General features: G+C 44.6%; 1 protein-coding gene across 1 annotated transcript in view; it reads right to left on the bottom strand.

Moving 5' to 3' along the window:
- The window catches only part of ATAD3A (ATPase family AAA domain containing 3A), a 94,373-nt gene that overhangs the window by 62,027 nt on the left and 16,343 nt on the right, over window positions 1–16,003 (bottom strand). Inside the window, exons 4-5 of the mRNA XM_075328491.1 lie at window positions 15,902–15,999; window positions 15,743–15,812 (exon numbers count right to left, since the gene is read on the bottom strand). Of these exons, the coding sequence (XP_075184606.1) occupies window positions 15,743–15,812; window positions 15,902–15,999 (168 nt within the window). The remainder of the gene's footprint in view (window positions 1–15,742; window positions 15,813–15,901; window positions 16,000–16,003) is intronic.

Genomic DNA, 16,003 nt, shown 5'->3' on the forward strand with positions numbered 1-16,003 from the left:
AGAAATGATGCAGATTTCACTGTGGCCTTTCTCCTCTCACAGTCTAACACTAGAAATATATTAATGAATATGCAAATCTATTAAATTAACCTTAGGAGGCGGGGGATGCGTATACTTTGTGATATGTGTCGGGCGCAAACCATCTGGTTTTAGGGGAACCTCATTTGAATAAAGATCTAGTTAGGTATAAACTTGTGAAACAAATCTCCATGGTAACAGCGGGCAGAATGGCCGACATTGAATATTTATGAGGACTACATATTGATTATGGCAGAAAAGTAACACACATATTGGTAGATCACCTCAGGAGCATTATCCCCGGCAATGGAGATTATACTTCATACGTGAGCGAATGTAGCAGAGCCTAAAGTGCCAGATGCAGATGATGAATGTCGTATAATATATATATCTATCCATCTATCCCTCTATCTATCTATCTATCTATCTATAGATATGCATACATACACACATTATATATATATAGAAAAATATAAATATACAATAAGAGAATATATCATTTCATAATTTTATATATATTTATATATATGCAATTATATATATATATATATATATATATATATATATATATATATATATATATATTTTCTATTAATACTGATTATATTTTATTAATATGGGTACATTTGCGTGTATATTTATATATAATACACATATATATGTGTGTATATATAAATATACACGCAAAAAAATACATATATTAATAAAATCAATTTTGATGGAATATATAAATAAATGTGTGTGTGAGATAGATATATATATATATATATATATATATATATATATATATATATATATATATATATATATATATATATATATATATATATATATATATATATATATATATATATATATATATATATACACACACATATACATACATACACACATTTATATATTCTATCAAAATTGATTTGATACATACAGACATACACCCACACACACACATAGAAATAAAATATATTGTGTGTATATATATATATACACATAATATATTTTATTTCTATGTGTGTGTGGGTGTATGCATGTATGTATGTATGTATGTATGTATGTATGTATGTATGTATGTATGTGTATATATATATATATATATCTATATATATATATATGTATATATACATATATATACACCCACACACGCACATATATATGTATATACATACATACCATACACACATATACACGTACAGTACATCTAATGTTCATATGTATACACAACCCACTGCCATATTTTCTGTATGAACATTACATGTGGGAGACCCTTCAAAATAGGACCCCTCATATGAGCGAAGTTGGAGAACCTAGGCTAGCGTTTTCTCGGCCTTGTTGCCCTTTGGTTACATGGTCAGTCAATTCTCTGACTGGACAGTGTCATAATGCAGCGGCCTGGCTGGTCATAGCCTTCACTTGCAAAAATCAGGGGTCTTTCGAGGAATTCCTTCTAATTACACGCCGCCTTTAAAGCCAATTCTACACAGATGAACGCTGACAATACTTTGGTTTATTTGCATTTATATTGCAGAACATTTTGGGGGGGGGGATAGTTTCTGAAATGGCCTTTGTTGTCCATAGCAACCAATCACAGACCAGCTTTCATTTCCTACAGAGCTCTCAAAAAATGAAAGCTACACTATGGTTGCTAAGGGTACAAGGAAACTAAAAAGTCTGTTACCAGGGGCCACAATAGCATAGCTTTCATTTTTCAAGAGCACTGCAGAAAATGAAAGCTGTCCTGTGATTGGTTACTATGGCTGACTAAGTTTTTCTTTTAGACAGTTAGAACGTGATATCTATAGCCTGGCCGCGGGACTCCTGACCCGGCCGCGGGACTCCTGACCCGGCCGCGGGACTCCTGACCCGGCCGCGGGACTCCTGACCCGGCCGCGGGACTCCTGACCCGGCCGCGGGACTCCTGACCCGGCCGCGGGACTCCTGACCCGGCCGCGGGACTCCTGACCCGGCCGCGGGACTCCTGACCCGGCCGCGGGACTCCTGACCCGGCCGCGGGACTCCTGACCCGGCCGCGGGACTCCTGACCCGGCCGCGGGACTCCTGACCCGGCCGCGGGACTCCTGACCCGGCCGCGGGACTCCTGACCCGGCCGCGGGACTCCTGACCCGGCCGCGGGACTCCTGACCCGGACCCAACAGCCTCATAGGCATAAATGAGGCTGTCCAGTACAGGTAAGGTAACCTGGGCCAGTATGGACATCATGGCCTGTACTCAGGTTACATACCAACACCGACTCCTCTGCGGTCTGTATACAGAAAGACACATTGTGTAGGTTTATACCCGATTGCACTGGGAAAGCTTTCTCTGAACTCTACGTTGCGCAGTACCTCTGTTATTCGTCCTGGAAATGTACAACTGGGAATTACCATTTGTCTTGTCCATAGGATGTAACCCTACTATACAGACAGTGACAACCAGCGTCACACCTCTCTGTAACACCCAGTTGATTAATTCATACATTTTCAGGAGGAATAACAGAGGATCAAAGTCAGAAAATTTAATCTATGCCTGCAAAGGCTAAAATCTGTGCAATTTTTTAGCGTTCTTCCTGAAAACCATGCCCACAGCGTGACAGCCACATCACTTTCTACTGTTGATGAGTCAAGGGAAAAGAAAAAAAACCCCCAAAACATGTATTCCTAATTTTGATACACATCACAATTTGCAAAATTATTGACATTACTTAAGCGAAAACTGGTGCAAGTTACTTAATAAATAGTAGTAGTAGAAATGCAATGGGAAGGAAGCCATAGGCGAAACGCACGTCGGGGTACAAGACAATGTTGGTGGGTATTTCTGCTGCTGCACATTACTAGGATATAGTTATTTTGTTGTGTGACATTCATTATTTGCATTTCCTTTGCTCAGACTACCTTATGGCACATTACTATATGAATTGAAGGCTGCTACACTAATTGCGTATCTATTTATACCTTTGGGTCTCTGATCATGCATTCATACTGGGATTCTTAGTATGTGGCGGCACTTTCCCCCCCATCTCGTGACTTATGTATTTATCATGTATTGTTGTATTGGTTTTTGCCATATTGTCGTTTACCAGTGACCACACTGCCTTTTTTCCCCTCTTTATGGGCTTATATAATTATATATACATATAAAAATAAAATATTTTTTTTTTCTTTTTAATTTCTTTATTTTTTCGTGTGGAGAATGAATTGTGATGTAAAAAAAATTATGTTTACAATTTATTTATTCATTTCCGATTTGTTTCTCTTGTGGAGCCATGTATATATTTATATAGGATCTACACAATTACATATGGATTGTATGGAAACGTTTACAGGGCATATGTCAGCAGGTTTTTACAATGTAATCTGAAGACAGCATGTTGTAGAGGTTCATACACATATTTCTGTTATGCGTCTCTTATCACACTGTGTGCTACTGTTTACCTGCAATGTTTGGTTTAGCTTCAGGAGATTATCAAATCAGTTAGTCTGTCAAGCCCCATGCTGTGATTAGCAACTTCTCACTGTCTATAGATAGACAGAGCCTGGTGTGGGCGGGGTCAGCTCTCTCAGCTCTGCTATATGACTAAATCTAAAAATTCTGATTGTGTCAGACCAGCTGCAGCCAGTAATCTAAGTGACACATCATTGGATTCAGAATCTCTTTGCCCACATCATGCTGCTCTCAGATGAGGTAGCAAAAACCTGCTGACATATTCCCTTTAACAGGTCTTTGAGCGGCACACTGCAGGGTATGAAATCTGCATTTCATAAGTCTCGTAGGTTTCAGTGAATCACTGCAGCCTCTTCTGGAACCAGGGAGGTTAAATGAGGCCCCTTCTGTGCCGGGCTCAAAACTAAATGACTTTTCAGACCTTGTTAAGACTCATTAGTGTAGTGATGAAAGACCACAGGTAAAGCAATTTTCCTCATTAGCCATGGCTCAGCAGTCCTTGCAGTCCCGTCAGTAGCCGCCACCGTCTGGGGCAAGAGCCATGCCGCACACAAGGAAAAAAATAATGTTCTGTGCAACACATATCATCACGTTTGGTGGAAAATATCACAATAAGTCGCTGGCTGGCATCTCTATGCACAAGGAATGACGTATGAGGATTGCAATACAAGCTGGTTCATCTATCAAAAAGGTATGGTTTGCGGAGTCCCATTTAAAGGGACACCTCTCAGGAAAAATGGCGGAGCTTAGCCCAAAGGTCAAAAATCTGGTGCTAACGAGATATGGTGAAACTACAATTCCCAGCATGCCCTGCACCCACCATCACTAAACTCCACCCCTTGAATGACATTGTCAGAGGAGAGTCTGGTCCCTCTATACCCATAAACTGGTTATCTGCTGGGATTGGCCTGGAAGAACTGAATGTGTACGGGAACCTTCAGGTCCCATATGTTTGTCCTTCAGAATAGACTCTCCTCTACATGGATGGGACCCCATTAGTCATGAAATGGGGCCTGTGCCCCCCATCAGAATGCACGGCTGCTCCATTTATTGTCTATGGGACTGATGGAGAGCGCCAAGTACAGCTCTTGACTAATTGGAACAGTACTACGCTCCCTCTGGACCCCATTCTCCTGATTATTGGGACCTCCAGTGTTCAGACACGGATTACCCATCCTAAAGAGAAGTGATAATTTTAAATTATAGGAAAAGGCAATGTGTCATAAAAAAATAGTTTAAATTAGGGTTTAAAAAAAAAAAAAAAAAAAAAAAAAAAAAAAAAAAAAGAAATCACTTTTTTCTCCATGCTAAAAAATAAAAATACATTTCTAAGATCTTGCAGTTTTCCTTCTCTTTTGACCCTGGAGGCTCATAATGGACTACCACCACCCGTTCTGCAGGGATCCCTCTTCTCAGCACTCACTTCCCATTCTGCAGAGATCCCTTCTCAGCACTCACTTCCCATTCTGCAGACATCCCTTCTCAGCACTGACTTCCCTTTCTGCAGACATCCCTTTGCAGCACTTACTTCCCGTTCTGCAGCGATCCTTCTCAGCACTCACTTCCTGTTCTGCACACATCCCTTCTCAGCACTTCCCGTTCTGCAGCGATCCTTCTCAGCACTCACTTCCTGTTCTGCACACATCCCTTCTCAGCACTCACTTCCCATTCTGCAGAGATCCCTTCTCAGCACTCACTTCCCATTCTGCAGAGATCCTTCTCAGCACTCACTTCCTGTTCTGCACACATCCCTTCTCAGCACTCACTTCCCCTTCTGCAGACATCCCTTCTCAGCAACAACATCCCATTCTGCAGACATCCCTTCTCAGCAACAACATCCCATTCTGCAGAGATCCCTTCTCAGCACTCACTTCCCATTCTGCAGAGATCCCTTCTCAGCACTCACTTCCCATTCTGCAGAGATCCCTTCTCAGCACTCACTTCCCATTCTGCAGAGATCCCTTCTCAGCACTCACTTCCCATTCTGCAGAGATCCCTTCTCAGCACTCACTTCCCATTCTGCAGAGATCCCTTCTCAGCACTCACTTCCCATTCTGCAGAGATCCCTTCTCAGCACTCACTTCCCATTCTGCAGAGATCCCTTCTCAGCGCTCACTTCCCATTCTGCAGACATCCCTTCTCAGCGCTCACTTCCCATTCTGCAGACATCCCTTCTCAGCACTCACTTCCCATTCTGCAGACATCCCTTCTCAGCACTCACTTCCCATTCTGCAGACATCCCTTCTCAGCACTCACTTCCGGTTCTGCAGACATCCCTTCTCAGCACTCACTTCCCATTCTGCAGACATCTCTTGCAGCATTCACTTCCCATTCTGCAGCGATCAACCCTCAGCACTCACTTCCCATTCTGCAGCGATCTCTTCTCAGCACTCACTTCCCGTTCTGCAGTGATCCCTTCTCAGCACTCACTTCCCATTCTGCAGTGATCCCTTCTCAGCACTCACTTCCCATTCTGCAGAGATCCCTTTTCAGCACTCACTTCCCGTTCTGCAGCGATCCTTTCTCACCAGCCATTTCATGATCATCATAGAATTACAATAAAAAGATAACACTATACAGATCCATCATTCACAAAAGGCACAGCTCACCTCCTCCCCCTCCCTACACAGGTCATAGAGCATGCCCACAGCACTCTCCCATAATTAATATCTTCAGAATACAGGTCTAGCCCACCAGTGCAATGTGAAGCCTCTAGAGGTGGAGGCGGGGGGGGGGGGGGGCCACAGGGGACGCACCTACGTGTTTTGACATGTTCTGATGCATATCCTTCCCCTTACCATAAAGGCTGCCCTATAAACCCTTGCACTGGCAGCACCTGTGCGCTGGCATCATGACGACTAATTATCTCCATTGGCTGCAATCAATAGAATTCGCACTTCGATCACTGGCAGGAGAATTCCATTTTGCTTTGTGGAGCGGTTTCTTTTTTCGGCTCATGCAGGGGGCCGGGAAGGAGCGGAGCTTTTATCCCGCATCTGACATCTGTGCATGCATTAGGAAACAGACAATTACGTGCTCATCAAATCGAACTTCACGTCCTCTTTGCTTTGGAAGGTTCTCCATTAACAGAATGAGCTGCAGGGGAACTGCGGGGAATTAAACTCACTTTTCAAAGGCATCGCCGAGCGCCCAGAGAAAAGGTTTATCTGCGACTGAGATCTATATTGTTTGGTGGGAAACTCACGAGGCTGATGAGAAGCAGAAGGCAAAAACCACCATACAAATTGCTAGATTGGTCCATTGAAGCTCACTACAGGCGGGTCTGCGGTGAGATACCATCACTTATCAGCCTGGCTCTTACGGACTTACCTTAAGTGAACTTTCCCGTATTAGAAAATTGCATTGTGAGCAATTGTGTTTTCCGCGCCTTTAATATTGACTTATTGAGTAGTCATAAATGGAACATTCTCTAAATGGGCTATAGTCAGCAGTGGGGTGCCGCATGGATCTGTGCTAGGACCGATTCTTTTTAATCTCTTTATTATCAATCCCATCCACAAGGTCATTAATAAAGTGTCAGTCTTTGCTGATAACACCAAACTATGTAGGATATTAAAATCGGACCTTGATAGTACAATATTACACAAAGCTCTGGATAAGATGTCAGAATGGGCAGATACTTGGCAAATGAGATTTAATGTTGATAAATGTAAAGTAATGCACCTAGGACGGAGTAATCCTATAGCTGCGTATACATTAAATGGAAGTAAACTCGGGACTACAGAACAGGAGAAGGACTTGGGTATTCTCATTACAAATAAGCTGAGCAGCAGCACTCAATGTCAAGCAGCAGCTGCTAAAGCAAACAAGATTCTAGGGTGTATAAAAAGAGAGATTAGATCCCGGGATCCCAACGTATTGTTACCCCTCTAGAAATCACTTGTAAGGCCACATCTGGAATATGGGATCCAGTTTTGGGCTCCACATTTTAAAAAGGACATTCAGAAGTTAGAGTCAGTTCAAAGGCGGGCAACTAGATTATTACAAGGAATGGAGGCCGCCCGTATGAGGAGAGGAATGGAGGCCGCCCGTATGAGGAGAGGAATGGAGGCCGCCCGTATGAGGAGAGGAATGGAGGCCGCCCGTATGAGGAGAGGAATGGAGGCCGCCCGTATGAGGAGAGGAATGGAGGCCGCCCGTATGAGGAGAGGAATGGAGGCCGCCCGTATGATGAGAGGAATGGAGGCCGCCCGTATGATGAGAGGAATGGAGGCCGCCCGTATGATGAGAGGAATGGAGGCCGCCCGTATGATGAGAGGAATGGAGGCCGCCCGTATGATGAGAGGAATGGAGGCCGCCCGTATGATGAGAGGAATGGAGGCCGCCCGTATGATGAGAGGAATGGAGGCCGCCCGTATGATGAGAGGAATGGAGGCCGCCCGTATGATGAGAGGAATGGAGGCCGCCCGTATGATGAGAGGAATGGAGGCCGCCCGTATGATGAGAGGTTGAAAAAGTTAGATATGCTTAGCTTAGAAAAAAGACGTCTCAGAGGAGATCTCATTTCTATGTATAAATACATGTGTGGTCAATATAAAGGACTGGCACATTACTTATTTCTTCCAAAAGACAGTACTAAGGACCAGGGGGCACTCACTGCGAGTGGAAGAAAAGCGATTCCGGCAGCTAAATAGGAAAGTGTTCTTTACAGTTAGAGCAGTCAGACTGTGGAATGCCGACCACCAGAGGTAGTAATGGCAGATACTATAACAGCTTTTAAAAAAGGGCTGGATGATTTCCTCAGTACACAAAACATTGTTGGTTATAAATGACTTAGTGACCAAATGTAGAACTGGTGGAGGAAGGTTGAACTAGATGGACCTAGGTCTTTTTTTTTTTCAACCTAAGTAACTATGTAATATTGACGACCTGTTCCTATGATAGGTAATCTAGATCAGGTTGTTGGGGGGTCCGACTCATGGCAGCCCCACTAATCAGGACAGAGGGGTGCTACATGACCACTACCCAGCATGCAGCATGGTAGCTGATCGATGGGAGTGCCAGGAGTCACCCCACCACCAATCTGAAACTGATAACCTAAGAATAGGTGACTTCCCCATGATTAAGCGAAACGTGCGTCGGGGGTTGTTCCTTTTTGTACTCCTGAATGATCTTCCAATGTCCTTTCTAGTCCTATTTTGACCTTTTTTTTTTTTTTAATATGGATGTTTAAATAAAGGTTTGTATTATTTTACCTTAAAACTCCACTTCACTGGTTTATAATTGTTTTGGAGTGGTCCTACTGTAGCTGTTTTTGAATATCATTGTCAATAAACAGCTCATTATTTAGAATGCGCCTTTTGGATTTTTGTGTTTAATTACCTTATTATTCCTTTAATACAAGACATTGCAATTAAAGGGCAATTAAAGGAATAGCATAGATCAGATAGTAATACTGGAACAGCACATCCATCTTGAACTGTCCTCTCACCTGTCCTCCTGCTCCTTCTTTGACCGGTTACAATCTGCCCTCCAACCACACCATTCCACTGAAACCGCCCTAACTAAAGTCACCAATGACCTACTAACCGCCAAAGCCAAGCGACACTACTCTGTCCTCCTAGACCTGTCCTCTGCCTTCGACACAGTAGACCAGTCCCTTCTGTTACAAATTACGGTAATCTCTTGGTATCACAGACTTGGCCCTTTTCTGGATCTCCTCAAACCTAACGAACCGAACTCTCAGCATTTCCACTTTCACACCACTTCCTCATCTCGCCCCCTATCTGTCGGTGTCCCCCAAGGTTCAGTTCTTGGACCCCTGCTGTTCTCCATCTACACCTTCGGCCTGGGACAGCTCATAAGAGTCCCACGGCTTTCAGTATCATCTCTACACTGATGGTACACAGATCTTCCTCTCTGGACCTGATATCACCTCCTTACTAACCAGAATCCCACAATGTCTGTCCACCATGTCATCCTTTTTCTCCGCTTAATTTCTAAAAGTTAATGTGGACAAAACAGTGGAAAAAATTCATTCATCATCTTTCCCCAATCTCACCTTACTCTTCCAAAAGACCTATCCAACTGAGTCATTGGCTGCTCAGTCTGCCCTTGATGCTCTTTCCGTCAAGCCACATATCCAAGCCCTTTTCATCTCCTGCCGACTCAAAAATATTTCCCAGATCCGTACATTCCTTAACCAAGAATCTGCAAAAACACAAGTACATGACCTCATCATTTCCCACCTCAACTACTGCAACCTCCTGCTCTCTGGCCTCCCTTCTAACACTCTTGTACCCCTCCAATATATCCTAAACTCTGCTGCCCGACTAATCCACCTGATCCCCCACTATTCCCGGCATCTCCTTTCTGCCAATCTCTTCACTGGCTTTCCATTGCCCAAAGACTCCAGCTCAAAACCTTAACCATGACCTACAAAGCAAATCGCAGCCTGTCCCCTCTACACATCTGTCACCTAGTTTCCCGGTACTTACCTGTACGTAACCTTCGATCATCACAAGATCTCCTTCTCTACTCCCCTCTTATCTGCTCCTCCCACAATCGAATACAAAATTTCCACCGCACCTCCCTCATATTCTGGAGTGCTCTAACCCAACATATCAGGCTCTCGTCTACCATTGAAACCTCCATCTGAAGACCAACTTCTTCCGACAAACGTTCAACCTCACCTACTATATCCCACGTACTGTACCCACCCCCCTCAGTCCACTATACTGCCCCACGACCAGCTCTACCTTCACCTAATGTATCCTTACCCATCCCCCTGACTCCACTACCGCTGCATGACCTGCTCTGCCCTCATCTACTGTATTCTCACCCATCCCACTATACCACCATACGACCAGCTATATCCTCACCTACAGTATCCTCACCCATCCCTCTCAGTCCACTATACCGCTCCACGACCAGCTCTACCTTCACCTAATGTATCCTTACCCATCCCCCTGACTCCACTACCGCTGCATGACCTGCTCTGCCCTCATCTACTGTATTCTCACCCATCCCACTATACCACCATACGACCAGCTATATCCTCACCTACAGTATCCTCACCCATCCCTCTCAGTCCACTATACCGCTGCACGACCAACGCTGCCCTCACCTACAGTATCCTCACTCACCCCCTTCACTCAGCAGAGCTGGCTGTGTAGCGGTATAGTTGTCACCTACTGTAACCTCACCCATCCCCCCTCACTTCACAATATAGCAACATGACCAGCTCTGACCCATCTACTGTATCCTCACCCATCCCCCTCACTCCAATATACTGCTGCACGACCAGCTCTGCCCCATCTACTGCATCTTCACCCATCCCCCTCACCCCACTATATCGCTGCACGACCAGCTCTGCCCCCATCTACTGTATCCTCACCCATCCCCCTCACTCCACTATACCGCTACATGACCAGCTCTACCCTCACCCATCGCCCTCAGTCCACTATACACGACCCATTCTGCCCCTATCTACTGTATACTCACCCATCCCCCTCACTCCACTATACCGCTACATGACCAGCTCTACCCTCACCCATCACCATCAGTCCACTATACATGACCCATTCTGCCCCATCTACTGTATCCTCACCCATCCCCCTCACTCCACTATACCGCTACATGACCAGCTCTACCCTCACCCATCACCATCAGTCCACTATACATGAACCATTCTGCCCCCATCTACTGTATCCTCACCCATCCTCTGTAGACTACTGTGAGCCCCCATGGGCAGAGTCCTCTCCTCCTGTGAGTTGTATCGTTCAGGATTGTTGTACTTGTTTTTATTATGTATACCCCTTTTCACATGTAAAGCGCCATGTAATAAATGGCGCTATTATAATAATAACAACAACAAGGGGGTGCAAATTCCCTACAAATGAGCACCAACACAGGCAAAGTCTATGGGCAGCTTGACCATTAAAGGGTTAGTCTCATGCAGATAACCCTTTCCATACACCCTCCCCCCTCCCATCATTAGAGCAGTACAGATTTGACCATCAGTATATCCACCTTAGTGGTTTCTTTAGGTCTACACTTATTAACCCCCGGAGATCAGATGTTAGCACTGAAGGTTACAGAGTTTGCACCCAACTTCTGTTTAAAGGGGTACTCCACTCACATCAAGTGAGGATATAGCACAACATAATGCGTGCTGGTGCCCGTGACGTGGGGACCCCAACTCATCCAGAAAATTAATTTGTAGTTTTTCTGCACCAAACCGCGCACTGCAGCATGGCGACATTCACATGAATACGGGCCACTAATATTCACTGCACAGGCAAATAGTCGAGAGCGCTGACGTGCAGAGAAAAATGGTGGCATCTCCAGTCCCAGGCCTAAAATCACTAAGGGTCTCAAAAGGTCAGACCCCCAGAGATTGTTAAGCTATTTCCTGAATTATTGGGAGTACAATATTCCTGAGACCCCTCCTCCAATTTAAATACCATATGCTGTGATCATTTATTTTGGAAAGACTCTAAAGGGTGCTTTACACGCTGTGACATCGCTGGCGATCTCGTTAGCGATGTGACACGCCAGATCGCACATACGATTTGCCGAGATGGCACATAGGTCATTTTTCTCAGCACCGGTCACATGTGCGATCTCGGCAAATCGTTTGTGCGATCTGGCGTGTCACATCGCTAACGAGATCGCTAGCGATGTCACAGCGTGTCCCCAGACATGCAACCAGGTGACAAGAAGTGTTGTCATAGGGACACAGGAGTAGAAATTGTCCATGCAAGCTACGAAAATGAAGCTTCACTAGGAACTCATTAATGTCCACCACCAATCCCCGAAACAACCGCCACCTATGGATACAATTTAGGCGAGGGGGGTGCACCAACACTCACCAACCAACGCCTAAGATTTTGGTGGAGCACAACACAAGAGAAAAAAAACACAGCTAGGGGCAAAATTCCTTTTTTTTGCGCACAAGTGCTGCAATTTGTATATTGAATATAAAATTATAAATTATGAATTATAAAAATCATATGACATAATAGATAAATGCAAAAAAATAAAATAGATAAATACATAAGAAAAAAAATAAACATTCAGCATTATATATATAAAAAATATGCTAATATAAAAGAAAATATAAATAATATGCTACATTATTAGTATAAACACACACACACACACACACATACATATAAGTATATCATATAATTATATACACACACATGCGCATCATATACAGGAATTATTCTGTCTGTACGCACAGAGCTAGCGCCGCCAGAGCAGCACGGATGTGACCGGAGAGGAGCTCTGCATTGCACTACAGACATTCAGCAACACAGGAATCCGCCATGTTTACCAGCAAATCCCTATCCGCAGAAAGCTGCTGCCTGCAGATAACCGCCGATCCCCGACTCTGCAGCACCACCCTCTGGTAGAAAGACAGAACTGCAATCGGCCTCCTGGTGCAACCAGATCCCGGAATTAGATCAAGTTTCCCTGGTGTTGGGAACCAAGAAACATAGAAGCCATGTACTAAACTAGGACAAGTAATGCTAAAGGACGCGCTAACTATGTATGTATGTATGTATGTATGTATGTATGTATGTATGTATGTATTTATATATTATACACAATGTGTATGTATATAATGTGTTATATAACAAATATATACATACACATTGTGTAATATATATATATATATATATATATATATATTACATATATATACATACATATATATACACACACACACACAAACATACATACACATTGTGTATAAAATCTATAAATGAATATTATATATATATATATATATATATATATATATATATATATATATATATATATATATATATATATACATATACATATACACACACATACATATATATGCATTTTGTGCACATGAAAATTTTGGTGCCGTTTTACACCTCTTAGCCAATAAAAAGTTTTTCATTATGTCTTTACCCGCACCTGTTAATGCCTCGTCTCCTGGTAACAGGTTCCCCTTCAATAACACGGATCAATGTATGCCGATGTGCAGTTATTAAAAGCAATCTGTCAGCAGGTTTTTGCTATGTAAGCTGAAGACCGCATGCTGTAAGGGTTAACAGAATTCAGGCATGTCTGTCTTGTCACAGTCAGATCTTATGTTTATTTGCTATGTTTGTTTAAGCAGCAGAACCCTTATTTCTTGAACTGCAAAGTCATGGCAGTCCAGCACACCTCCTCCTCCTATCGACACCTCACTGTCAATGTACAATCTCTATAGAGAGCCTGGTGTGGGCGGGGGCAGCTTTCTCAGCTCGGCTACATGGCTAAATCTAAAAATTGTGATTGACTTACAATGGCTGCACCCAGTAAGTTAAGTGACACATCATTGGATTCAGGATCTCTTTGCTCCGCTCAGATGAGGTAGAAAAAATCTGTTGACAGATTCCTTTTAAAGGGATGCTCCAGAAGCACAAGAACCGGGATCTTGTTTCCCTCTCCCCCCTCCCAATCCCAGCATCACTATCGTCCTGAGGTTGTGCGTTGTTGCAGCTTTATCCCTCTCTGTGTTGCTGAGCTTTGATACCAGTCTCAGCCCATGGATAGGTGCGGCGCCGTTTATGGACAAAGCAACAGGGTGTCTCCCAATACAGTGCAACCCCCTTCATAAAAATAGGCATTACAATGAAAGTAATAATTTCCGCTCTAGCCTTGTTACACGAGATTTTGCTTGGTGGAGCCCTTTAAAGGGAATATCTAGGACTTTACAAAGGACAAAAAAGTGCCTTAAGCACTAACAGGCAGGTAGTTACTGCCCACCTGCCAGTTGTGCCGTTCTTTGCCGCCACAGAGTGGTCAGACTGCTCCGGCCGGTGATTTACAGGTTCCACCGATGTTGCGAGGACAGAGAGCCGGCTTCCCATCCGCTCGGCTCTGTAGCTAGGCGGGAAAGTGGACGTTATGATTGACAACAGGCTCCTCCGGTTAGGCAGCGGTGAGCCGGCTCTCAATCAGCATGACGTCGGCTGTCCTGCCCCATCTACAGAGTAGAGCAGATGAGAAGCCTCAGCTCTCTTGATGAAGCCACTGTATCACCGGCAGGAGCGGCCTGTGATGAAGAACAGTGCCGGGCACAACAGGTAGACAGGTAGGTACCCTGTTTCCCCGAAAATAAGACACTGTCGATTTTCGGGGAGACATGAATGGGGTAAGTTTACCCCCCCAAAAAAATGCAGATCCCCTTCCCAGGATCGTCATACTTACCAGACCCCAGGTGTCTGCGTGGCTCCCAGGTCCTCCTGTGATCCTCCCAGCAGGTATACTGCACGCCGTCCTCCCCTGCTTCTGGCCGACACACACATCAGATTGTGCACACGCACACACACACACGCGCACACATCAGATTGCACACACATCAGATTGCACACACATCAGATTGCACACACATCAGATTGCACACACATCAGATTGCACACACATCAGATTGCACACACATCAGATTGCACACACTCACACTACATATCGCACATACAATCGTGCGTGTACACACTCACCACATCCGGTGATACCACTGGCTTCCGGTCAGCAGGGGACTCTGTGCTCTCTTGTCTCTATGATGAGTTCCACCCGTAGGTCCTAGAAGCTCCACTGCACAGTGTCACATGATGCGTTCCATCCACAGGTCCTGGAAGCTCCAGTGCACAGTCACATGATGCCTTCCATCCACAGGTCTTGGAAGCTCCAGTGCACAGTCACATGATGCCTTCCATCCACAGGTCTTGGAAGCTCCAGTGCACAGTCACATGATGCCTTCCATCCACAGGTCCTGGAAGCTCCAGTGCACAGTCACATGATGCCTTCCATCCACAGGTCTTGGAAGCTCCAGTGCACAGTCACATGATGCCTTCCATCCACAGGTCCTGGAAGCTCCACTGCACAGCGTCACAGGTCCTTAAGCCGTCGAGAAGCAATTGATATCGCTGGATGTGGTGATTGTGTGATCTAATGTGTGTGTGATCTGATGTGTGTGTTACGCCGCAGGTCCCTGATGCGTTCCACTGCTCCCGGTCGGCGTCTGGTGAGTATGATCGCGGGGTCTTCTCATCTTTCGTCTTTCTTTTGGGGGTGTCTGCTTTCTATAATGAAGTGTCCTGCAGGATTCTTTAACTTTAGCTGCATGGACACTTCATTATTGAACAGCGACTAGGCCTTATTTTCAGAGAATGTCTTATTTTTGGGGAAACACGGTAGGTAGCAACTACCCGCCAGTTAGTGCTTAAGTGCCTTTTTTTTTGTAAAGTCCAGGATATCCCCCTTTAAGTAAACTCTCCACAGATGGTGAAATACTCACAGCAGCCGTCACTTTGTCCCAGTCTGATACAAAGGCCCGGAATCCTTCTCCAAACACGGTCCCTGCCGTCCTAGAGGGAGAAGCACGATTATACATAAGCGATAGTTACAGGTATAATAATAAGGTCATCGCCAACAGCGGGAATTTCTTTTTACGCACTTGATGGACTCCAGGACAGTTTGCCGATGTTCTGCCGCCTTCAGACGAATCTGCTCCCGGATGATGTCTGCGTTTTCCCGCTCCACCTTGGCTCGTGCCCGC

The sequence above is a fragment of the Anomaloglossus baeobatrachus genome, chromosome 11 (assembly GCF_048569485.1).
Source record: "Anomaloglossus baeobatrachus isolate aAnoBae1 chromosome 11, aAnoBae1.hap1, whole genome shotgun sequence".
In the NCBI taxonomy this organism is placed as follows: Eukaryota; Metazoa; Chordata; class Amphibia; order Anura; family Aromobatidae; genus Anomaloglossus; species Anomaloglossus baeobatrachus.